At 47.8% G+C, this 24,527-nt stretch overlaps 8 protein-coding genes across 8 annotated transcripts; 3 read left to right on the forward strand and 5 right to left on the reverse strand.

Moving 5' to 3' along the window:
- Positions 1-2,169: 2,169 nt before the first annotated feature.
- Positions 2,170-3,400, reverse strand: FOMMEDRAFT_168421 (Abi-domain-containing protein; the record flags this gene model as incomplete). Its single annotated transcript, XM_007267158.1, has 7 exons — positions 2,170-2,186; positions 2,244-2,343; positions 2,430-2,492; positions 2,556-2,636; positions 2,692-2,803; positions 2,876-3,091; positions 3,170-3,400. Coding segments are annotated over 7 exons (819 nt in total), but the record flags the coding sequence as incomplete, so codon positions are not given.
- A 206-nt stretch (positions 3,401-3,606) lies between these two features.
- On the reverse strand, positions 3,607-6,392 carry FOMMEDRAFT_147015 (DEAD-domain-containing protein; the record flags this gene model as incomplete). Its single annotated transcript, XM_007267159.1, has 8 exons — positions 3,607-3,843; positions 3,896-4,363; positions 4,415-4,723; positions 4,783-5,220; positions 5,277-5,596; positions 5,656-5,854; positions 5,906-6,178; positions 6,228-6,392. The coding sequence occupies 8 exons, from the start codon at positions 6,390-6,392 to the stop codon at positions 3,607-3,609; spliced, it is 2,409 nt and encodes an 802-aa protein (XP_007267221.1).
- Positions 6,393-6,726: 334 nt separating this feature from the next.
- Positions 6,727-9,042, forward strand: FOMMEDRAFT_141063 (batten's disease protein Cln3; the record flags this gene model as incomplete). The annotated part of the gene is made up of 12 exons (XM_007267160.1): positions 6,727-6,799; positions 6,856-6,918; positions 6,980-7,170; positions 7,223-7,289; positions 7,345-7,417; positions 7,469-7,568; positions 7,626-7,905; positions 7,954-7,967; positions 8,033-8,053; positions 8,110-8,211; positions 8,304-8,530; positions 8,604-9,042. 12 exons carry the CDS (start codon positions 6,727-6,729, stop codon positions 8,863-8,865), a joined length of 1,473 nt encoding a protein of 490 aa, XP_007267222.1. The 3' UTR covers positions 8,866-9,042.
- Positions 9,043-9,138: 96 nt separating this feature from the next.
- Positions 9,139-11,920, reverse strand: FOMMEDRAFT_20574 (uncharacterized protein). Its single transcript, XM_007267161.1, has 6 exons — positions 10,562-11,920; positions 10,345-10,500; positions 10,199-10,290; positions 9,971-10,142; positions 9,739-9,907; positions 9,139-9,665 (listed from the first exon to the last, which is right to left on the reverse strand). The coding sequence occupies exons 1-6, from the start codon at positions 11,821-11,823 to the stop codon at positions 9,351-9,353; spliced, it is 2,166 nt and encodes a 721-aa protein (XP_007267223.1). The 5' UTR covers positions 11,824-11,920; the 3' UTR covers positions 9,139-9,350.
- A 216-nt stretch (positions 11,921-12,136) lies between these two features.
- On the reverse strand, positions 12,137-14,544 carry FOMMEDRAFT_168425 (cytochrome P450; the record flags this gene model as incomplete). Its single annotated transcript, XM_007267162.1, has 14 exons — positions 14,182-14,544; positions 13,999-14,128; positions 13,743-13,934; positions 13,650-13,693; positions 13,386-13,600; positions 13,218-13,335; positions 13,148-13,161; positions 12,924-13,090; positions 12,851-12,873; positions 12,718-12,799; positions 12,526-12,651; positions 12,441-12,474; positions 12,277-12,386; positions 12,137-12,224 (listed from the first exon to the last, which is right to left on the reverse strand). The coding sequence occupies exons 1-14, from the start codon at positions 14,375-14,377 to the stop codon at positions 12,137-12,139; spliced, it is 1,539 nt and encodes a 512-aa protein (XP_007267224.1). The 5' UTR covers positions 14,378-14,544.
- Positions 14,545-14,678: 134 nt separating this feature from the next.
- Positions 14,679-16,172, forward strand: FOMMEDRAFT_108766 (uncharacterized protein; the record flags this gene model as incomplete). Its single annotated transcript, XM_007267163.1, has 4 exons — positions 14,679-14,798; positions 14,863-14,949; positions 15,020-15,544; positions 15,605-16,172. The coding sequence occupies 4 exons, from the start codon at positions 14,679-14,681 to the stop codon at positions 16,151-16,153; spliced, it is 1,281 nt and encodes a 426-aa protein (XP_007267225.1). The 3' UTR covers positions 16,154-16,172.
- Positions 16,173-18,444: 2,272 nt separating this feature from the next.
- On the reverse strand, positions 18,445-21,384 carry FOMMEDRAFT_20576 (uncharacterized protein). The gene is made up of 2 exons (XM_007267164.1): positions 21,063-21,384; positions 18,445-20,986 (listed from the first exon to the last, which is right to left on the reverse strand). Exons 1-2 carry the CDS (start codon positions 21,183-21,185, stop codon positions 18,641-18,643), a joined length of 2,469 nt encoding a protein of 822 aa, XP_007267226.1. The 5' UTR covers positions 21,186-21,384; the 3' UTR covers positions 18,445-18,640.
- Positions 21,385-22,637: 1,253 nt separating this feature from the next.
- Positions 22,638-23,980, forward strand: FOMMEDRAFT_156939 (uncharacterized protein; the record flags this gene model as incomplete). Its single annotated transcript, XM_007267165.1, has 3 exons — positions 22,638-22,922; positions 22,981-23,246; positions 23,317-23,980. 3 exons carry the CDS (start codon positions 22,638-22,640, stop codon positions 23,978-23,980), a joined length of 1,215 nt encoding a protein of 404 aa, XP_007267227.1.
- Positions 23,981-24,527: the final 547 nt, after the last annotated feature.

Raw genomic sequence — 24,527 nt, forward strand, 5'->3', positions numbered from 1 at the left:
ATTGCTTCTCACCAGATATGGAATTCTCCCAATCCACTATCATGTCCTTCCTCCATATGGGTAAATGTGGCGCAGAGCTAGTTGGCATAATGCAACATTGGTCCAAATCTGGAGATCTTGGTCTCAGCAGCACAAACTTTGTTTACAATCCGAATTCAGCTACAGGTAATATAACCTTAATGGGATTAATTATTATGACACCCTTACTCATACTGGAATATGCTCCTGACTCTCTGTTAGCTGCTCTGTGCCCACCTTTGCACACACCACTGTAAGCTTGTAAGAGATAAGAGGAGAAACAGGAAGAAGTCTGTGCCCTTCCTCCCTACACTCAGTATAGATTGTTCTGCACACAATCATGTCAAGGCGTTCAACTGAGAAACGGACGGATGACTCTAGTAAGGATAGCAATAATACCTCCAAAGTAATGGCGAGTGCTCCGACCCGAACAACCAATGCAACCAATAATGGACCTTCTGACGAAGAATGCAAGGGGGCAGCAAGGAGACTTACTCAAGAGACAATGCTGTTCGTTTCAGGGCTTGATAATCATGAAGATGTCCAGAAGTCTTTCTCAACGTTTCAACGTTGTATGAAGAAGGATAATGAAAACTCTGCATAAACACAATAGAAAGAGAACCATAGTAGCTACTCGGCATTTACACAGATGAACATGTATGAGCTTATCTGATAATAATAAAATCCCTCTACAAAATGACTCTGTCATGTTAGTATATCTTTCTGAACTGCAGTTTTTGTCAAGTATTCATTATAAATTTTGTTAACATTCTGGAAGCATATATAATAGAGTCTGAGTGATAGGATGGTATATGAGTGCTGATACTGGACATGAGTAATAGTTGCTTTTCTATATACACTATAGCTTACTAGCAACCAGTTTTGCTTCTTACCAGATAAGAAGTTCTTGCATTGTACTGTACACATCATGTAAGTAACTATAGCATAGGGCTGGTTGGCCTAGTGCAATGTTACTACTGATACTGTGATCCTGCCAGTGGGTCAAAGGCTCTGATCTGTAACTCAAACTTTGTACACAAGCTTGAACTCAATTATAACTATTTTTGGGACATTTACTACCATCTAGAGGTGTATGTAGAGCAAATTACTAGTAATCAATTTATAATTGTTACTCTTATTTGTCCAGAAATGGTCTTGGAAACAGTTGCTGATAATGCTTTGCAAATTTGATTGTTTCCCACATGTCATAACAGTCATATCATAATATGATATGCAATCATACTCATAGCATGCTCTAGTGCCTACCTTGCTGTTAATTTCTGATTGGACAAGGCATATTCTGCAATATGATAGTCATGCTCATGATGAGTTGCTTGTCATGTTTGCAAATTATGGCAAGTATAAAAGTACTGGGACAATGACTCTGTTTCTACACTACATAAATCACTCTACATACAATTATGTCAAACCATCCGACCGAGAACAAGACAGATTCCTCTAACAAGGGTCCTAAGGAAGTGTCCAAAGCAACTGCTGCACGTTCAAGTCAGGCAAGCGATTCTAATCCTCCAGACAATGAATGTGAAGGTGCAAGCAGAAGATTTGGTTGGGCCCTTGCAAAAAACGAGGCAGGGTTTGCTAATGAAGACGAAGTTCTTAAGGCCTATGATACAATTAAACGCTGCCATGACAAGACTGAGAGGGCAAGCTCTACAAAGGAGGACTAGGAATAGTATGCTAGTTAATTGAAATGTAATATAAATATGAGTGTATAACATACACTGTGTCTCCAAATACTTAAAACACACATTGCCATCATTTATTCCCCAACAATCCCGACTAGATTCCAGTTGTGACAGTCATGTTTTCAGAGAGGATTGTCTTGCGAGCAGTAGTCCGAGTCTCAGCAGGTGGTCTTATCAGTCTTGATGCTAAAGAAACGTTCTACGTCGTCTTACGGCTCTTTGTAGAGTATCATTCTTCATCTATGCTGATAATTAAATTGCTTTCTGCTGCTTTCTGCTTCAGATTTTATCGTCGTGCAGTGGGTTAAACTTCCCTTGACCTTAAATGTACCTCATAACGTTCCCGAAAAAAAATGTGTATGGATTAGCTGTCTGACCAATATATACTACCCGGATTGAGCGACCACGGGAACAAAGAATAGCAGAATACGCAGACCCCTAAAACATACGCGAGGATAATCGCTACACATAGAGATTATTATCAGTGATGCAAGTTGGACAATTGACAAGTCGCACGAACAAATTCTATGAGACGGAAATTGCTTGAGTTCCCATGTGATCGCAGGGAAACCCATGACATTACAGAAGATATGAGCGATGGTAGGAACGATAATTGATCCTAAAGGTAACAGGGACGCAGTTAGTATGGTTGGTGAACGAGGATCGGAATGGTAACTGGACGAAGTAAAAGAGAAGAAAACGTGCCGGTACGGAGGAACAAGAAGCTGCAGAGCCATCCGAACACTGTGGTATAAATGAATTGAAATACTTGCGAAGCAATGGCGTGATCAGTCCGGGTTGTAGTCCAGGAAAGAAAAGGAACGAGCGTACTGGTACTCATAAGTGCAGTGCGTAATGCCGAAGATGTCTTCCCCATCCGCTTATACGTCTCGAAACCGTGATGAATATGGGCTGAGCACAGAGAAAAGATGAAAAGGATGTAGGATTGTTGATAAACTAGACTCACCTAAACCGAACCAACATGGTGCAACCCAGATCATTGTCTTTCGAGTATAAGCAGCCAGCCTGTATACAGACAAAACGCATGCCCGATACGTCACCTCCTCAGTTATCGGCGCCTTCACATATCAAAACTAATAAATGAGCAAGCCTTGATTTTCGATACTTGTGAAAGTAGAGCGGCAGCGAACCATAAGATAATTCCTGATGCCTTCCCATGTTGTGAATCGAGACACCAGATCTGTCTTAAAGTCCCAATTGCGTTGGAACGGCAATGCTCCGTCGAGGAAAGTCGAGTACAATGGACCCAAGAACAACGCTGGAACAATGAAGTACGCTTTCCATGCCTCCGGGATTAGTGCGAATGATTTGTGAGGAATCCCCAAATACTCAAGAGTTGTGGTACCCTTCACGAGAAAACCATGAGCAAAACAGAGTCATCAAACCTGACATTAAGTTTAAAACATTAAGAGACTTCTACACACATCTCCGTTTACGTTAGCTTTGACGGTGAGGTACACAAGCCCGCAAGACAACGCAGTACTTGCACTCGCCAGCAAGGAACGCGCTTTGATCACGGCAGGATCGTTTCTCCAAAGTGGCGGACGAGGCTCGGCGATGAGGCGAGAGATGTAGACCGATAGTACGTAGCTGCTGGATATCACACCGGCCAAAAAGAATGCGTGCAGAGAGGATATTGTGGCATGGTCGGTCATGGACCTGCAGGCAAGGTGACTGCTGAACCGAAGTCTACGCGTGAATGTTACTGTAAACGCGTCAGTGGCGTGAGTGAGACTCTGAGAGTTTATCCTGGCAGTACACCGACCTTATTTCTTTATTCTTTAAATTCATATATCTACAATGCAATACGAAAGACATGCATTTTGTACGACCATTCCTCTCATAAATAAATTATAGACAATTAACGCTCAAGAAGTCTCAAAGCTAATGTCTCCTCGTCTTCCAATGATGTTGGTATACCGGTGCCTCCTCGTCTATGCTCTTGCCTCAACCCAAGCTTGCTCCTTTTTACTGGACGTGCCTCCCCATTTTCTTCACCCTCACTTCCCGAACGAATAAAGTCGAAATCTGGGGACTCGTAACCTTCGTCACCGGCGGGTTCGATTTGCGCTCCGGCAGTGCCCGTTGCCGCTCGTTCCTGTTAAGCCATGAATATCTTATCAAATGCAAAATGTAACTTGAATACCAACTTGATTCTCGCGTTCCTTTCTCTTCCTCTTCTTTTCCTTCTTCTTCTCCCGCGCCAACTCCTTATCCTGTACGTCCGCCTCCTTCATCCTTCCTCGTTCACCAGCTGCAAAGTCCCGCGCAGCCTCCGCAATATCCTGATCTTTGAATTCTTCATCCACATCATGCATCTCGTACACTTGATGCGCGTTACCCTCGTCGTCGAAAAGCAATTTCTCGCCGTGGCCATGGTATTTAGCCATGGCTTTCTTTGACTGACCCATTTTGAGCTTGCGTTTGGAATGAGAGGCGGAGATAGGAAGAGCGAATGGAAGGTCGTGATCTGCTCGCTTTAGAGTGATGAAATCGTCTTCGTCGTCCGCTGCGGTGTCGACATCGGCGCTATGATCAACGAGCTTGGTATAATGCTCTGAGAGGATGCTTTGGTTCTTTCGTTCAAACATGCGATCATACTTTGTGCGGACTCCGTTCTGGAATCTGGTTAGTTTTACCTGATTTATGTGTTTTTGTATGCAACGTACCTTCTTTGGTTGTAATGCATCCTCTTTCTGCTTCTGACTCCGTGCGCCCTCTGGCTCTCCCTCGGAAGATGGACTGCTATCCTCATGCTCATCATCGTCATTAAGTATACGATGATTCTCGAGTTGTGCAGATTTCTCGAGATACGAAGCATTCTTTCTTTTCTTGACCGCCTCTTTAGACAGAAACTTAATTTTCGGTGCTCCAGGAAGACCTAACGACGCAGCGAAGCGTTCAGCAGGAAGTTCGTCGATCTTGAATATCGATTTGTCTTTTTGCTGGTAGACAGATCGCATGTGCGATACAAACGCCTAGCGGGAAAAGTGGGAGCGGTTCAGTTTTGTTTAGGCTTTTAAAGTGAGGAACATACCCTTTGACCGAGATACTTGATCTCCGGATCTTGGAATGCCAGATTCTGTAGGTGCTTCTCGATGCTTTGCGTCTTGCTTGCCTTAATCTTTATCTTCTCAACTACTATCTCTTTTTTCTTCAAAGCCTCGAGCATCCCCTCTTCTTCACTGGGACATAATAGCAGCAATCCCTTCCCTCTACTTTCGTAACGCGCCGTACGTCCCACGCGGTGGATATATGTCTCCGCGTCTTCCGGTGCATCGACCTGGAGGACCCAGTCAACAGAGGGGAAGTCAAGCCCACGAGCGGCGAGATCGGTTGCGAAAAGAACAGCATGTTTCATCGAAGTAAATTTTGCACATGTACCGAGCCGGGTGGCTTGCTTTTGTTTACCGTGTAAATGCATGAGGGGGGAACCAGGGTGAAGTTTGCAGAACGTCTCGAAGACAAAGCGGACCTGGAACAAAATAATTGTAGGCATTTACGGTGGAACATGCGATGATAAATTCATACCTGTTTCCCACTAGCAAAGAAAACAAGAACCTTGCTCTGTAGATGACTCTTGATGAAAGACCAGAGAATATCAAGTTTTCTGTCCAGCTCGCAAACAACATAGTGTTGCTCCAATAATTTTGGGGTGGCTGCATGTGACCCTTCCTCTTTCACCGAAACGAATACCGAATCCTTGAGACTGAGCCGGGCAAGGTCTTTAACAGAGTCTGTTTGCGTTGCGGAGAATAGTAGGGTCTGACGGGAGCGAGGGAGATGTTCGAGGAGGGCATTTACTGTTCGTGAAAAACCCATGTCCAAAATCCTATCAGCCTCGTCGAGGACTGTGGACGCACGTGTCAGCAACGGCCTACGTAATCGTGAAAGGTAAGAGCAGACGCACCAAGCATCTGTAAATTATCGCAGTCAAAACCGAAGGTTTGGTCCATATGCTGCAATAGTCGCCCAGGTGTTGCAACAAGGATGTTCATGCGATTAAGCCGCTCCTTTTCGTCCTTCAGATTCTTTCCTCCTATTACAAGCCCAGCCGAGAAGGTATGGTACCCTCCAATAGATCGTAGCACCTCGAATATCTGTACTGCCTGAAAAGGGTAAGGCAAGATTTCAAACAAGTAGGGCATTATAGAGCTCACTAGTTCTCTTGTTGGCGATATAATCAGCGCTCCTAGACCATCTTGCGGACCCCACTTTTTCCGATAGAGAATTTCGAGAACGGGCACTAGGAATGCGAGCGTCTTTCCACTACCCGTACGGGCAGCACCAAGTACATCCTTTCCCTTGAGTGACAAAGGTATACTCTTCGCTTGGATTTCAGTCATCTTAACGAAGCCCGGCAACTTTAGACCCTTCTTGGTGCTGGCGGATACAGGCAGGTCGGCGAAATTAATCAGGTCAGGAGGTGCTTCCTAGATAACTTTTAGCTTATGATTCGTCGAGTAACGTCTACTTGCTCACAAACTCCACTGCCTGTCTGTCTAATGCATCGATTGCATGGGCTTCGGAAAGTGCCCTCGATTTGTTGTGTTGCTTGAAAGGCTTACTACCCTTGGCGGACTTTTTTCTAAGCGACAGAGAGGATGGCCGCGACGGACCTGCTTCTGCATTAGCTTTCTCGCCCATAGTGATGGTCAGAAATACTTCAGAGCGGTAGGTCAACCATACTTATAGAAGGAGCTAGCTGCTAGCCAAAAAGGTCTGCAGTAAATTTGAGCCACGTGACGGATCGACAATGCCTAAGTGCTGCCCGTCTCTTGCCGCCCTCTGGTATTGCAACTACTCAACCGCCAGACTGTGCATGTATTAGCAACCCTACGAAGCGAGAAAGCCTCTCTAATCAGCACTTTGCACGTAGCAACGGCTACGTTGGATGGTTCATTCGTCGCGCGGATCATACAACAATTTTGCTTCACAATCACAACACGAGTTTATAGAGCTACATGCAGTATCTGGCACAATGGCTCCCGAGGAGGAAAACCTTTTAGAACACGCACCTCTTGAAGAAGACGACACCGTAGAACCGCCGAAACGTACACAGTCAACAACTTCTATGATGTCATAATCTATCTGACTTACGTTTCTGCAGATACCCGAACACTTCTCTTTAGACTGGGCCTGTCCTTCTTTCTCTTCGGTCTAATCAATAATGGTGTGTGTGCGCTGCCTCTTGCTGGGACCACCTCGCCTTTTATCTGACTACATTGTCCCAGTGCTGTATGTCATCATTTTATCAGCAGCACTTGACCTCGTCCCTCCCTCAACCCCAAAGGGCATCATCGCATTCTGCAACATCGCTCCCTCTCTCGTAGCGAAGGTCGGTTGGCCCTATCTTTTAAAGGGAAGAATAAGATATATCAGAAGGATTCTGGGATGCTGGATTCTGAGCACACTTGGTATGATTGTACGTGCAGCATGCTATTCATGGCGCCCTTTACTGAATGGATGTGTTCAAGGTCGTAGCCGGGTTTGACACTTTGGAAATGCGGCTCTTGGGAATTAGCCTTGCTTCTTTCTCGTCAGGTCAGACTGATACAAGACCTCGTTGCATTTTCCATCTCATATGTCTTTTCTCTAGGGCTAGGAGAGCTGACGTTCTTACAACGGTCCACAACTTATCGACCCCCGTCTGTTGGAGGGCGCAGTGTCGGGTAGGCTGTTCCAGGATGGTTTTTGTCATATACTAACTAACAACCATATAGGTATTTTGCATCCGGGACTGGTGCCGCAGGCCTGGTGGGTGCGTTCATCTGGTGGGAGATGAGGAGTCTGGGCGTGCGCACGGGTGTCGGGATCTCAGCAGTAAGCCGAAGTGTCTATCTTAGTGATGCTGTCTGTGCCTTAGTACTCGGCTTTCAGATATTCCCGCTCATCATACCATTGACTTATTTCTTCATCCTCCCGCGAACAAAGGAATTCTTGCACCTTTCCATTCCTGACTCTGAGTCCGCGGATGCCTTAGCGTCAACGTCGGAGTATGCACCAATACCAGAGACAGATGACTTGGAGTCTATGGAAGAAAACAGCAGATTCAAGGGTACACTGGCATCTCCTGGCAAGTCTGCCGCTGTTGCACTCTCTGCGCAAGATAAATGGGAACTCGTTAAACCTCTGTTGCTCAAGTATATGCTCCCTTTATGTGAGTGTATTCTGTGTTTTGATGTGCAGTGCTGATCAAATCCTTTAGCCTGTGTCTATCTCGTTAGTATTCATCTTGTGGGTATTTATTGCGTCAACTGATCGACCTTTTTGTTGCCCGTTCTCAGTTTGAATATACGATCAACCAAGTACGTCTCGTCGTCTGTATTAGAAAAAAAAGAAGTTTAACGCATTGGTACATTAGGGAATTGCGCCAACGCTCGTATATCCTGTTCCAGCACCCCAGGATCATCCGCTGATGAGCCTTCTAATCCATTCAATTCGCGATTACTACCCCCTCTGGCAGGTACGCATATTATATTTTCAAAATGATTTTTCACGCGAAGTTGATCACTACAAACTTCCTTTCACACCACTTTTCTGCTTCATAATAATAAGCTGGTGTACCAAACAACCGTATTCCTTTCCCGCTCTTCCATCTCCTTAGGTCTTCCCCCTTTACCAGGCCGGTTACTATCCATGCCAGCTATTGTACAATTTGGTATCCTTGTCATACTTGCACTAGAATCGGGTGTGGGGCTTATCCCTGCCGATTCCGAGGGCCTCGCCGCTGGGATTGTTTTTGTTCTGATTAGCATTGAAGGTGTATGCGGCGGACTTGCCTAGTACGTTTTCGTCAAATATCTTTTATCTGTTCACTACTGACGTCATTCACTTCATCCTGTTCGAAATTAACAGCGTAAACGTCTTCTACAGAATAAACCAATCCCATCGACACTCTCCCACTCCTTCCTCTTCCTTCGACCCCTCTAATCCTTCTAATCCTTCTAATTCAGTCGCAGACGAACGTCTCAAACAAGAACACGAGTTCCAAATCGGGTCAATCGGGTTCGCCGACTCGTCAGGTATCCTCCTTGCCTCGCTAGTCGCGATGCCCACAGAGGTTAGTCTGTGTAAAGCACAGATTGCGAGAGGGAAGATGTTGTGTGGGCAATTGTGATAATACTCTTCATGTGTAGAAATACAAACGTGGAACCGAGGAAGGAAGGATAATGCATCCATGATCGTGGTCGGTATTACATTTGGCTTTATATTTTGATATTGTAGTGTATGGTATAATTTCTTCTTGGAATCGGAATAATATCGAGTTTATTGTACAACTTTCAGAATCCAAGACAATTGATGCACGCGTATAAATAGTAGGCTTATTTTTTCTTGACTGCTCAAGGCCAGGTTTGGTGAGTGAGCAAGCACGACAATGCTTTAGTCCAATCCTGTCTGCGGGACTTGCATAACGCACGGACCACTGCACAATGCGGGAGTCCTAGTATTGTAGATACAACTGCGATTATACTGTAATCCACCAAAATTGAAGCCGAGCGTATGTGCACTCATCCGCAGACGTACAAACTAATAATTTACACTATACATATACTTAACCACATACCCTCAATACCAATCAGCGCAAAGGTGCCAGGGTTAGGTTTACCCTTTTACAATCCCAATAGTGATTTCCGCCCCATCCTCCCCATCATTCCCCCTATCCTTCGCACCAACACCCAAACCAAGTGCAATACGGCACCGATCATGCGCCCAGCGCGTCAGCGTAAGCAACTCGCCATCGTCTGTATCTCGTCTCACATGTAGCTCGAGTGTTACGACAAGTGCGTCGAGCGAGGAGATATCGTGCATCTGTGATTTAGTTGAAAACGAGGAGGATGGAGGGAGGCTCGTAACAGAAGGAGTGAGTTGCCAGATATGTGGTGCAGGAAGGTGTAGGACAAGTGGGTGTCTTTCGATCTGTTTTGTGCGAGAATTTATGCGTCAGACAACGTGATACACAAAAAGAGAGTAATGTAACCAAACAAAGTACCTCGCGCATCACTCTGAGGAAAGCCTCCATGCGCGCACCTGGGAAACCACGAGGCGGAGCAGTTTGTAAGAGTACTGTCCCTAGAACCTCTGCAGCCGGATATGCAATCTTGAACGTCAGGACGGCTTCAAACAGAGCCAACAGGAGGTCATAACTCTCTTGCTGAGGTCTAGTGTAAAGTCAGAAGTTAAGCGAACATGATCAAAGCTGAGAATTGGACAGAAGCGCGTACGGCGGTAAGAGCAGTGCGCCGAGAAGTAAGGCGAGCGAAAACAGTAGCGGGGCAACAGTAAATGGATTGGCAAGAATCAGTGACGTGGGCGAAATAGGGTTCGATGCAGAGAACGAAAAGTTCCTTGAGCGGTGAAGAATGCTGGAGAAGGAAGGAAGCTTATGACCGCTCGCTGCATGAGAAGTCAGATTTGAGTTATGCGAAAGAACGTGAAGAACTAGGACGCACTGATAATTAGTTTCCGATGGTTATCGTAGAGTAAACAGGTGCTAAGGAGCGAGGCGACTGTAATCAGTACCAAGAGAATAGGAAACCCCATCCTAAAATGTGATCGATGAGCTTTGGCTTAATATCCAAAATAGCAAAGCACGCACCCATCCAGTGCCATATCCTCATCTCCGGGATGGTGGTGGTGACCATCGCCAGCAGCCAATAGAAGATGTTCGATAGCCTCTTTACAGACATAGACGGAAGCAAAGATCAAATAGACTGCCTGTGCGAAGAGCAGGAGTGTCTCCACCCTTGCATTACTGACAATAAAATGTATCAGTATACCAAACCATCATCCCATCGAGCGATGCAGACACTAACCCATATGGTCTACGAGTCTTCGACTGCATAGACTCTAGCGACAAGTATGCGGGCAACACGTGGCGAAGAGCAACTCCGAAAGCGTCGAAAACAATCCAGTAGCCAAGACCTGTGCAGGCCAGTGATCCGCTGTGCTGTCCCGACACCCATAACACAGCACCCAGCACGAATTGCACTACGGATACCATAATCGCATCCTTTGGAAGAGTCCGTGGGCTACTAGCTAAAGGATCCAAATTTGGGCTAGTCAAACCAACGGCCGTCCCGTTTTCATACTGGGAAGAAGTCGATGTTGAAGGAGCAATACCGGGAGACATGGGCGTCCAAGGCTTTTCCGGAGATACTGAGGTTTGCATCTGAGACCCCGGCTCGAGAAAAGAGAAAAAGTTGTGAGACAAGGAGTGTTTGTGGTGGTGACCTCGCCTTTTCGCTCTTGATGGCGTTTCAGCCTCCGTAGTATCTGATGCAAATGGGGGTGTTCGCCCTGGCCCTCCTCCAAAGGTAAAACCTTCCCCAAGGCGTCGCGGACCAGGCGGATCCTGCAATCGGACACTCTTGAACTGCGGTGAGTCGTTGAGTGTAACGGTAGCTTCCTGCGCGACATCAGTGTCCTCCGTGATAGAAGAGGTAGGAAGGGATCCCGGACGAGGGAAAAAGACGGACAGATTGCGGGAGTGAATGCGCTGATGGTGATGCCTCCGGGTACTTGGGGGTGTTGCAGGCGTGTTAGGAAGCTGCGCCGAACCGACTCCTTCGGGCGGTGAAGCATTAAGACTCGCAGAGGAAGACCCTATCATGCTGATTGAGCGAGAAGAATGATGACCTCTTCCATGGGGTGCAGGTGAAAGCATCGGGGATGAAACGGACAGCGATGAACCAGAGGACGATAACGTCCTTCCATGTCCTTGAGTGAATGATTTACGCAAGGGTGACGCCGGGAAGTGATATCCATTTGGCGGACTATAAGCAAGAGATCCAAATGTGGTGCGATAAGGACCAGCAGAAGGTGGTGGAGGTCGGTGTGATGTCTGCTGCTCATTAGGTTCCGAGGGAACAGAGTTCACTCGCACCCTGAATGGAGAGCTTTGGGACTGGGGCTCCGATGAGACGTTCACATTCTCCTTCTCATCAGGAGCATTAGGAAACGCTATTGACGCTAGTTTTTCGCGTTTCTGCGGGAAAGTTGCACTGCCAGGTTGACCATTATTGAGGACCTGGTTTTCCTGTTCGATTGTGTCTTTGGACGATTTTCTTCGATGCATTAGTGACCGTCAGAGAAAAAAAGGAGAGACCTGAGTTGGACGCAGTAGCAACAAAGCCCGATTCGAGAAATGCCAACAAGCGTTGAGGAGTGATGCTGGTAGGAAGCCGATGGGGACTATCCGGTTCATTGAATCATGTTCGCAAATCACAAGATGCAATCACGTGACACACACACGCTAACTAATTCATTCATTTTATCTATAGCAGAACTTTGTTGATAAATATGACTACATTGAAAAGGACTAATTCGGCATGTGCATTGTCTGTCGACTTGGTCTCACATCCAAAGTGGTTAATGAATCTGTCATCGCATTACTCGACAGACTCAGCTGCTTGGCGGACAACCCTTTCTATCTCATCTGAACGAGGGGTCAGGGAGCACTTGAATGGTTTCGGGTGCCTAAATAATCCATGTTAGGCTCAGTATGCAAGGCGACAGAGAGCACCGTCACCTGACAATAAGTGGAGTATAATCTGCTTTCGGAGTGATTGGATTACCATTCTCGTCAAGTGCCTTGGTAATGTTAAACGTCGACAGGATAGATGCAACACCTATGAAGATCTGCAGTCCCTATAAGATTTGCAGCCGGTAGTTTCATGAGCATAAAAAACGTACTGAGTTAATTGCAAAATAACGCCCCGGGCAAATTCTATTCATGACGGATCAGGATTAGCAACGGCCACGAGAGAAGGGTCCTCACCGTCTTCCAAATCCAAACGTTATCTTATATACGTCTGGCGGAGGCTCTGTCCCTTCCAGAGCCATCCAACGTTCTGGGATAAACTTCTCTGGCTCAGCATACATCGACGGGTCTCTCTGCATTGCCCTTCAAGGACAAAGGGAAAAGTTAGCCTGCTTTAGACAAAAAATGAACAGAATTTGTTCCGCATACCAGACATTAGGGTATATCACTGCACCAGCAGGAATAGTATAGCCATTGTATTCATCTTGCTCTGCTGCTGCATGTGGAAATCCTGCGTGCTGTGTCAGTAGTGCTGCATAAATCCAGTCGAGTAGTACTCTACCTAGAGGTGTCACAGGCTGCCATCTAGAAAATATTATACGTGCGCGTATGCAAGATGAACTATAAAAGCGTACCTCAAACATTCCTTGCATACAGCTTCGATATATGGAAGGTTCTCTCGGTCTGCAAGTGACGGGAGGTTATTCCTCCCAATCACTCTATCCAGCTCCTCTTGTGCTCGTTTCTGGACACTCGGATGTAGCACCATAGCAAGGAGAAATGTAAGCATGACAGACACAGTCTAAACACGGAATGCTCAGAAAAATGTAAGTTTTGTGTATCAATCCTCAGAGCATACCGTGTCAGCACCACCTATTCCGGTCGTTTTCCATTTAGTCCTGACCAACTGAGTACTGCATGCTACGAACCAGAATATGTAACGCCTGCCACTTTTGCAATAAGAGCTTCATCCTTTATGTTGCCATTGCTCTCCATGTTTTCGTTCATAAGTTGTGCTGACATACAGGGTTTACTTGCACTATCCATCTGTCCATCACTAAAGTTAGTATACCTTTTCCCAGCAGCGGTAAACTCACCAACGTCTTTTTCACCATATTATGTGGTGTCTGAATCATGTTCTGTAAATGTTTGCGCCCTTTACAAGCAACCCTTTGGAAACTTGTGCCAGGGAACCAAGAGGGCAAATATTGTAACCAGGGAATTACGTTCACAAGGTAGGACCCTGACGCTTCCACAAATGCTGCGATACCTTGCTCTACAATCTTGATAAAGGGGTCGTCTTTTTCAGAAACTGTGAACTAGTTAGATCCGCTGTTCGGGATGCAAGAGGAAATGGGTACCTTTGTGGCCATACGTCATCAGCATGATTATCTCTGCTGCCATTCTAGCACAATATCAGTATCACACTATCTATCATGTAGAACCATACTTACTGCCGAATCGAATCAAAATATCTGTCAGGACTATCTAAAAGGCGTTCAAGTAGCTTGTGGGTTGCCTGCGTTTGGATCTCGGCATAGCTTCCTACAGCTGACGGCTGTAAGAACCTATGTAGTATGTTTCTCGACTTCCGGAGCTCATCTTCGTATGGCATCAAGCTTGGCGACCATTCAGTCCAGCCTTCGCTTTGTATATATTTAAGAGGTCAAGGTTCTTGCGAGCAAAGACTAGATTAGGTCAGCGACATACAGCTCTACCACCAGATTTCTTGGCCTTGACGAGTAGTTGAGCCCGTTTTTGTCAAGCAAGTCGACTGCTGCCTGGTACGAGTTCAGGTAAATACACGGTATTCCAAGGTTCTCAGTATAAACAATAGGACCTTCGGTTCGACGTGTCAGATAGTAATAGAAATAAAGACATGTTTGCACCGACCGTATTTCTCTCCCCATTTAAAGGCTCTTTCCCATTCCAGGTCCTCCGATACGTCCAGAACGTTGCCTATTATAGGTAGACCTCTTGGGCCAGGAGGAAGGTGATGTTTGTTGCGCTTCCTGTACCACGATTGTAGCAGACCCACACCAGTTATGGCACAGATCAGCGCAGGGGTTGTGATCAGATGGGAGGCCATGAGCGATTCACAAAGTGTTTACTTCGCTTGGGGTTGTGAAAGCCTGGTAAAGCAGAGCGGCGCAACTTGCCCCAAGATATATCTTACGGGGAAGAGCGGAAAGGACGGATATTTCCAAATGATATGTCTCGCTTAACTACATCATTCGCCAGTGAGATGAAATGCGTCACTGCAATAGACATAGCAGTGCCAGAAGAACCAAACGGCATCCCACTGTCCCTGACTACAGTTTGTCACGTGCTCAGATCCTCGTGAGGCTCTCTTCAACACCATATTTTCTACCATTATTACTGTCTGCGGGATGCCGACCCCTCCTGAAGAACTAAAAGCCTCTCTAGAGGGACACAACGCAGAGTTTGAGGTCCTGCTGCGGCTCATTCCTGCCAAATATTATCTCGTACCAGAGGATTCCGGAGAACATGTACGTCTGTCCATTCATCCTGGCATGCACTTGCTGTAATGGAACCGGTCGTATGAATTTGAAGGTCTCAAAATATCAGAAGAATAGTAAGAAGCAGAAGGCACCGAAGCAGGCCACAAAAGAAGCCAGTAAAAAAGCAAAACGAGATAAGGTGAGTATTCGTTCTATGCGATGTCAATTTTCGTCCCGCTTTGCAAATTCTTACTGGTTTATTTTAAAAGTTCGATCCTGCGAACAACAAATCGATTATCGAACTGCAGGAAGAAGCAGCATTGAAGAAAACTTCAACCGCATCCAAGAATAAAGGGAAAACACGGGCACCGAGCGATGATGAAGACAACGACAGCGAGGAAGCGGACTGGAACACTGAAAGCATTCACATGAAGATGGACGTAGACGGCGAAGATGGTGAAGATGGTGACCGCGATGACCCCGAGGGAGGAGAAACTGCCAGAAGAAAGGCAGGAATGGAATTCAAACCTATGCCGGCTCCAAGCAGCATCGAAACTCTTCGTGCAAAACTGCGAGCGCGGATGGAAGAACTTCGACAGAAGAACGGTTTTAAAGGTGCAAATGGCGACCCGGGGAGCAAGGACGAATTGTTGGAGGAACGTCGCCGACAGCGTGCTGCGATGCGTGAGCGTCGACGAAAGGAGACGAAGGAGAAAAAGAGGAGAGAACGAGAGGAGAAGGAAAAAGGGAACAAGGGCAAAGAAAAGGCACAGACGAGTGCTCCGACCACAAAAGTGCGTAATAATGTCTCTGTCCTTTCGTCATAATTCACTACTAATGCTTGCTTTGTTCAGACTCAACTACTCGTACCAGACGTAACCAACCAGCAGAATACCTCCAACGCCTCAAAATATACCAACGTGACCTTCTCTACACTCGCTGGCAACGCTCCCACTGCACCCAAATCCATCAAAACTTCGTCCAACCCCACTCAAGCCTTAAAGCAGCTCACAAAGCGCGCGGAGGCACGTGCTACCCTCTCAACGGAAAAGCGCAAAGAACTGGAAGAGCGGGACGCATGGACGAAAGCCGGCGCACGGGTTACAGGTGCAAAGGTACACGACGACGCATTACGGTTGCACAAGGCTGCAAAGAGGCGTGAAAAGGACAAGGTGAAGAGTAAGAAGGAGTGGGATACGAGGAAGGAGGAGCTAGCAAAGGCGCAGGCCGTGAGACAGAAGAAACGGGCTGATAATATTGCAATGCGACATGAGAAGAAGAAGGGCGGTGCTGGGGCAAAGGGGAAGAAGAATGTTAAGCGAAGACCCGGATTTGAAGGGAAGAGCTTTGGTGGTGGGGGAAAGAAGGTTGGTGTGTCTGGGAAGGGGAAGGGGCGAAAGTAGAGAGTACTATGTCATGTTTTCATCAAAGCCAACTGATTTATTGTTTTATGCTAGATCGACATGACGTACTGGTGATATTGAGCAAAGAAAAGTCGAAAGTCGTATAAACAAGGCAAAGCGAATAAAACAAACGAAAAATGAAGAATGTAAAAAAAAGAGATAAAAACGACGTAGGAGATAATTGACACATTATGAATACTTACGAAAGGATATGATAGCATCGAAGGAAAACATAGATCAAACTCTTTTTTTTGTTCGCACATCACCCTTACGATGCCCTGACTCTTTTTGCGCACCGCTGCATACCCAACTCTTGGTCGAGCAACCGCTTCATCGGAGGGAACGTATCCAAATTGACAGTTCCATTTGTCATGGAAAAGGCTCCATAATGCTCGGAAAACATGCGTCCTTCGGGTTTGCGCCTCTCTGATATCTTATTCGCTGGTGGCGGAACAACATGGGACTGAGCTTCGGAACGCGACCGATTTAACGCACGACGACGAGTGGACGCGGAATATTCAACTAAGGAACGCGCGGCTCGCAGACCTCGCCTCTCTGTGCTGTTCGCATCTGGAGCCGGGGATGGAAAACGGGAAGGATTGAAAGCCTTCAGGAGGATGTTTCCTTTTTCTCTTCCATCGCCATATCCAACAATCTGTGCTTTTGTGTCATCCGGTATATCAAGGAACTCGTCCACAAGCTTCCGTGTCTCCTCAGTTTCGTCTTCACGTTCTCGAGATTCTAATAGACGCATGTTTACCTCGACGGAACGTTTGCGTTCCTCTTCTGCGGCGCTACGGGTAATGGCACGTGCAATGTCTGGTTGGGGGAACACGTAGGCAGGGACACTCAACCTTGCGTCTGGTTTTCCCCTGTCGAGCGCGCACCTTGTCTGTACACTCCTCGTATTACCAGCAATACACTCATTTGCTCTGCGTGAATTCGGATCGTTATTCAACGACGATCCCCGAGCGGGTACCAGTGGATATTTGACACTGCCTCTCTCAGAGGGAACGGCACTATCAGCACGTCGTTTCTTGCGTCCCTCCGGTAGCGAGCAATTAGACGTCGCTCTGCGCCCCCATGATTGCCTTACATCCTGCGAGATTGGTGTTGGTCGTCGCTCTGAACGTGACGCGGAACTTGAATTCTGGTTCTTATCTCTACCACCATCAGGCACCTGTTTATTTGTTGCGGGGCCAAGGGAAGTAGGCAACCAATTCTTAAGGTCAATATCCAAGGGAAGACCCGTGTCGCTCCCTGAGGGCTCCCATCCAGTTATACTGATGACGTGTCCATGATAAACCATTGGAGCAGTGCAGTCAATCCAGGTCTCTGTATCAGTCCTGCTATGAGAGGTAGCAGTATGCGAGTTGTGAGAGGAGATCTGGCTAGACTGGCGGTTCGACTTGTCAGATGCATTGCTCGCTGTAGCCGAACCATGAGGGGTACTCGCAACTACCGATTCTGAGGGGATCTGATAGGATGGGTTTGGAACGTTTACAACGTCGTGACTTGAGGTCATGCTATTTCGAACAGGTGACAAGTCCGAAAAACGGGATATCTGATGTATGAAGACATCATCGACTTCAGTCCGACCATCGGGTCCGAAGGACGACGGCGACTCGTCCGGATTGGACCCAGAGTCATGCACGTCTGGAGAAAGCAACGGCGAGGCGGATGAATTGCTCGTATCTGAGTTATTTGTTCTTAACATCGTAGTATCGAGTTTCGGATACATTTCCAGAGAGTCTAGGGATTTCTCATCTGGAGAAGGGAGGGGGACTAGAAAGTCAGTGAATCCTAACGGCTCTTCTTGCTTGACATAATCTGGGACTGAATAAGCAAGTTCTTCCGGTTCTGTAGGATCTGAGTCGAAAACAGATTTGAAGAATGACGAAGGCATTGCATGGGCGAAGAGGGTGATTCAGAGCGAGGCGACAAAACACAAGATGGAGATACTGATAACCAGAAGACGGACAATATCGGACTGTGGTCAGGAGAGACGAGAGCGAGCCAAGGCTGACGCGCAGCATGAATTCGCGTGAGCACGTGCTCGCGCCTGCCGTTGACTCGCAATCGGTGCCGCGCTAGTCGATCACTTGGACATACCTAGACAGCCACCTCAAGTCTCGTGAACATGAAAGGATTCGAGTGAAATGCAAAGATTCCGAGAATGTGTGTTCATTAAGGGTCGTAATTCGTAGTTCATGACGCACAAGAATTGAAGACAGAATGAGGTACAGTACTTGGTACTCATAAGGAACAAGAGACGGAGCCAATGTTTGGTATTTTAGGGGAAGCGAACAAAAGTAATAGGAAAGCAGTGAAAATGCACAAATCGAGCAGAACATGATATTCCAGAAAGGGGTTTGCGACGAAGAACGGACTGGAGTAGACAATGTGACTAGACAGCAACAGGAAGGTGAAATACGACGAAAAAACACGAACTTTGCGTAAAGCGGTGAAACCTGTCACGCTAGACGCTCATCGCTGTGCATCTTTATCAAAGAATGCGACAAGCTCATTGACAGGTACCTTCTTTCCCCTCTCGAATTTCGGCAGCTTCGGCGTCTTCGGCTCCTGCTCCTGCTTTCTGAGCTCGAGAGGATCGACAAAGCGTCCGTTTGCGTTTGGTATGGAAATACCTAGCCCAATGCGATCGATTGATTTCGACCTTACACGCGGGCGCAGCGGAGCAATAGGCGTTGGTGAGGCATTCGGCGAGGATGAAGCTGAGAGCATATTGAGACTAAATCCGCTCGGAGGCCCATAACTGGACTGGGCGCGGATGCGGTTGGACCCCGGCGAATTCTTCGGTGGGGTGGTCGTCGCGTTTCCTCTCCGAAGCGTATCATTTGGTACCGTCGGAGGATTAGCAATGAGCGATCCCGACTTCCCTATCGTATCGTCTCGTGAGTGACCAATGGCCCGTGCCTCGGCATCTCCATCCTCGGATGCGGCGCTTCTATCTTCGTCATCATTATCACCAGAAATACCCACTCCAGACACAGGCGAAGCGGAGAATGTCGCTCGCTGGCGCCAGTCATATTCATCTGATTCTGCACTCGCACTCGAAATTGGTTGTCCAAGCGCAACCGTATAGCGTTTTCGTGGCGTCGGGCTCACATTCGGCTGGCGTTGACCACCAGACACTGGTGAAACAGCAGGAGATCTTGAGTTAGGGCTGAGGGCCCGGATGGGCGGTGATTCTTGCCGATTGGGCAAACCAGGTGTGCTAGGACCAGACAATTGCGAGGCTCCTGTGAAAAACGAGGAGCTGGCGGAAGGAAGGCCCGAGATAGACATCGGCCGCTTTCGTGAAGCTGCCGTCAGAGACGCCGGAGGCGAATTGGTTGGGGAAAGTATATCTTGCCTCGTCGGTATCGACCCGGCAGGAGAGGTATAATCACCAGTGGGATATGGTAGACGCGTCCGACCTGAGCCATTGGAAAGAACGGATGAAGAACGTTGAGCAGACGGCGGTGAAGAAGCCTCTTTTGGACGTGCTGGTACAGGAGTTGTCTGGTGCGGCGTGCTCACCGGCACAGTTGGTAACGACCTTGGACCAATGGATGACGGAGTAGGGGGTACACCTTGCACAGGAGCTGTTGCTACAGGTTGCGAAAGTGCGACAGAAGTAGGAACGGGTGCTGTTGCTGAATGAGAAGTATACTTTGAGTGCGAAAGAGCAGCATTGCGTGCTGGCCCAGAAGCTAGATTTAATGGTGCTGTCATTAGCTTTGCCATCTCGCGCCCCAGCTCGCCAACTCGGCCTTGCAACTCCATAAGTTCTTCGCGAATCTCGTTCAACTCATTCTCTCTACCGTCGTGTTCTTCATCTTCGGAATGGAAGCTCGACTTCTGACTAGTCGCACTATGGGTAGTCGTCTCCTCCTTTTCCTTTTCCTTGTCCACAAGCCAGCGTTCCACGTCACCCATCCGGTCCTCAAGAGCTCGAACGTGCGATACTGTCCAACGCTCTAGTTTCTCGAAGCGCCTAGCAATAATGAGGAGCGTGTCCGGGACATCAAGAATCCCTTGACTGTTGAACTGAGCGTACAGTGGAGGAGCATCGCGCGATGAATCAATAGAACGACCTGGCGAGGGTGTCATAAGGCCATTCTGAGCAACCGGCCGAGGAGGCGTGACTGGCTCGGGGGATGCAGTACTGGCGAGATTGAGAAATGCTGGATCACTGTACTTCCTAGACGGCGTTTGAGGCCAGTCTTTCTGATCTTTGTCCTTGTTCTTCTTCTTCTCCTTCTCCTTCGCCTTCGTGTCTTGAATAATTTGCTGAGCCGGAGTCAACGGTTCCTTGGTTGGCGTGAGCTTATTCTTGACGGCGGCAAACCATCCTTCTTTCTCCTTCGGCGAAGAAGAAGAGGAAGACGGGCCAGAAGCCATAGTTTGAGAACGGGCTGGCGGGGCGGTGAGCTCCTGCTGGGATGAGTTTATCATAGCAAACACTGCATCCTCCATCGCTTTCCTTTCTTCTGCTTCGCGTCTTAGAATCCTTTCTGCTTCACGTCTACTTCGCTCCCTCTCCCTCTCGGCCTCAGCTTCCAATTCAGCCTGAGAGGGAAGATGGTGTTGTGAATTTCGAGAGCCCGTGCTGCCGACCAGTGCTCCGACACGTTGAGCGAAATTGGACGCCATCTTGGTCATTGATGGACTCGAAGAGGCGGAATGATGACTCCATGGTCTATCTTCATCGTCTTGAATATCAGACCCATCTTGGCTCCCTTCATCAGGGTCATCATCGGGAGTGTAGCTATTGCGCAGAGGCGACGGTGGACGGCGTGCAGAACGCCTAGCATCAACTGGCTCCGGCTGTATATTGAGATGCGTAGATGTGGTGTTAAGTATTAATCGCAGAAAAAAGACATATTGGGCTCGAAGAACTCACGATATCAATCGGAGCTGGCGGTGGTGGCACTCGATAAGATCTTTTCCTCTCCTCCTTGTCGATCGCACCAGGCGGAGGCTCCAGGTTGCTCGTAGAGGACCTGTGGGAAGGAGTCGACGCCATCGATGGATGTCGTAGTGTTGAATGTCAGTGAATGCTGCCGAAAGTAGCTCCTAATTCTATTCTGAGCGTCTTGAAGACGCTACACAGACAGAAAACGCGTCAAACGCGCTCAGTGGCCCGGTATATACACATACACTGCAGACAGGATGGCAAACTGGCCTAGAGACGAGACAGACACGTCCGTCGATATGAAGGTGGTCGCTGGACAAGGGACACGCTTCTCTGACTTCGGGCTCTACTGAGTCTACAGAGACGCAGATCTTTCCCACGATTACTATTGTCGAATGCAGCACAAATGACATTGACACAATCATTATGATTGAAAGAGAGTCAGCGTTTGACCAAGTGTTGAGTGAGAGAACTTCTTTTGCTGCCATGCACATATATTCTGGGAATTACTACGGTTATTATAATTAAAAAAATATTACAGACAGCGAAGTACATGCAGGTGAATCACGGGCTGCCACAGCGCTTCTACCTTCTCAGTGTCACTGCCATCCTTACCTGCAACACGGCAACGTGACCTGGCGGAGACGACGGGACGTACGTACCAGACCATAACGTGATGTCCACACCGCAATGTACATCATAGTCGTATCACTGGCCAGTTTCTCTTTATGACTGACAGTCTTCATAAACTTGCGTCCTACGCCGTTGCTGGGCATTCTGTGAGCATCCCACATACGTATTGCATGCTTTCATCGGACCTGCCAAAGGCCTTTTTCGCTTCCGTCATTTACGCACTCGACCAAAACGGCTAGATAGGCATGGCACATAAGTATCAGAAGGTGCACCAAACATTCCTTCATGCGTCATTACAATTTGGCTGATCTCCGTACGTTCCTGCATAATCCTTTCTTGGTGAGTGAACCGGAACGATTGACCTCTCTATGCTGTTTCCGTCCTTTTCCGTCCTCTCAATCTCGATTATTTGTGTGCCTGCTCCCCAGTAGTGCTACTCCTCGAGACCCATTTTGGCAAGCAGACTTAACCGATTCTCCTCGTCGGAGTTTTTCATTGCTGGTCGTCAGGATCGACCTCGGGCGCTTATTGGTTGCAAGCCAATAATCTCGCTTGATCCGGCAGTCCACCATTGAGTTGGTATCATACGTCGTTCCCATATCGCCATCAAGAGGTTGCATCAAAAATCGCTCGTGCCTGCCATGAATACGTCTTCTTTCCCCGGAAAGGTAATCAGACTTTTCCACGAAAACGCAGGTTGTGATGTGCAAGCTGCATGTGAGCATGGTGAACAACTCCTCTTTATCTTACACTTCATACTTGTAGCCCCCCTTCCGCTCCTTTCGATTCGTAAGGCTCATCACGGTACAGCCGTCGCATCACCGTAAGCATTTGCAGCTCTGCCTTACTTTCTGCCCTTCTGGGGGAACTCATATCTTAGAAAATTATTCATATTATCTTCCACAGCAAACTCCGTGATCTCGTTGCGAGATGCGCCGTCGTCCGGCACACTTAACACTTCCACTCCTTTCCATCTTATGTCCCCTCGCCCTAGCACGCTCCTACAATGTGACAATCGATGACCAGTTCGGGGACCCGACTAATGGACAGACGATCAACTATACCCCCCAGGCATCATGGAACAATGGTCAATCATGCACTCTGTGCACGGCGAAACCACCAAGTACTCAGGCATATATGGGCACCTGGAAGGATGCGACTTTCTTTCCTGCAAACGATTCAAATCCGTTACATGGCCAACTTGTATCAGCGTCAGTACCCTTTGTAGGCAAGTCCCAAAGGAGTGTACATGAAAATTCGTTTCGTTAACGAGTATGGGCCGATAGGGACTGCTGTTTATGTGAACTGTATCCTGACTGGGTCAACAGACAATCCAGTCGGGAACACAGATATGACGTTCAAAATCGACGGTGTTGTCGCTGGATACTTCCAACAGGCTCCTGATGGTGACCCCGATTACGAATTCGGTGTGACGGTGTTCTCTAAGACTGGTCTGAATAATGTTGCACATACGATAACGCTTGAGTCCGGAAATGCAGGGGGGAAGGCTCTCGTTATGCTCGACTCTATTACCTACACGTAGGTCATTTTGAAATGCTCCCGCCATCATTCATGATGGAGCTAATACACTTCTCTCCTGCGTGTGAAGTAAGCAGGTCAACGACCAGACTAGCATGCCCAATGGCTTGTCTAGCTTAGCATACTCACCGACAAGTAGTGTGACAAGTACTGTAGGCGCCCTAGCGACGGCCAGCACTAGTACTCCCTCTCCATTAAGCGCGAAGAGCTCAGCAACATCAGTGATAGCAGGTTCGGTCGTTGGAGGTGCCGTCGCAATAGCGGCTATCATAGCAATCGCGTTCCTTTGCCATCGAAGACAACGAAGACGAGGAAGCGGGGTCCGCGTCGTTCTCGAACCCACGGACGCCTCAAGCCCTGTGTCGCCCTATTCCCCACACTCAGTACAACCATTCCAACCAAATTACCGTGTCTCGGAAATGCATTACACACCGTATGCCCTTAGCCCGCCCAGCGGTCCGACACTTGCGCCTGGCGACTCTGCCTCGCAGGTATCATCGTCCCGTACTTCGGAGTGGACCAGCAACGCCAGTCACGGACATGGTCGACAGACGTTCCGTGAGGGTGCACGAAAGTTTGCGATGTTCCGGCCTTATGCTGTGACTTCCCCTATGATGAAAGTACAGAACGCGACAGATGCGGACATGAGTGAATTGGATATGAATGGGGAGTTGAAGCCACCCGCATACATTCCATCGAAATTCGGGACTATCATCGAGAAGGGAAAGTCATAACACGTTCTGCATGCAAGGTTTTCGTCGATAGAGGGCGTGTATTGTTGGCATTAATTGTTGCGGACAGTTGTAAAACATATCATTTCGTTCCGGTCTCATTCACTGCTTCATTTCCTTTCTTATTCTTTTCACTGAAATGGGGGATAGGTGCTTTCTTATGCTCAATCCAGGAATTTAAATATCTCCGTTAGCTTGTTGATACTATTACTACTGCTCAGTGCTATGTATACCTCATAGGCTCATACTACTTGCGCGGATGAGTTTCTGATTATAAAGTCCAGGGATGGTTCGCGATATCGGGTAGTCTGAATAAGCTGGCAACGTCATCAGTCAGAGAGAGTCACCTTACATGGACTATTGCTTCGCTTGAGAGATGGCCTGAAGCGTCGTTGCCGTGAGCAGTGCAAAATACAAATTCTGTCCCTGTGAAGTACAATATGACTATGCTTCCTGATTTGGACGGTTGTGGCGTCACGCGGATACGCCCTTCCGGGTCCGTCACGGCAGACTCTCTACTCTACTGCAGCGTCCTCTCTCGCGTCTGATC

Source organism: Fomitiporia mediterranea (genome assembly GCF_000271605.1).
Source record: "Fomitiporia mediterranea MF3/22 unplaced genomic scaffold FOMMEscaffold_7, whole genome shotgun sequence".
Lineage (NCBI taxonomy): Eukaryota > Fungi > Basidiomycota > Agaricomycetes > Hymenochaetales > Hymenochaetaceae > Fomitiporia > Fomitiporia mediterranea.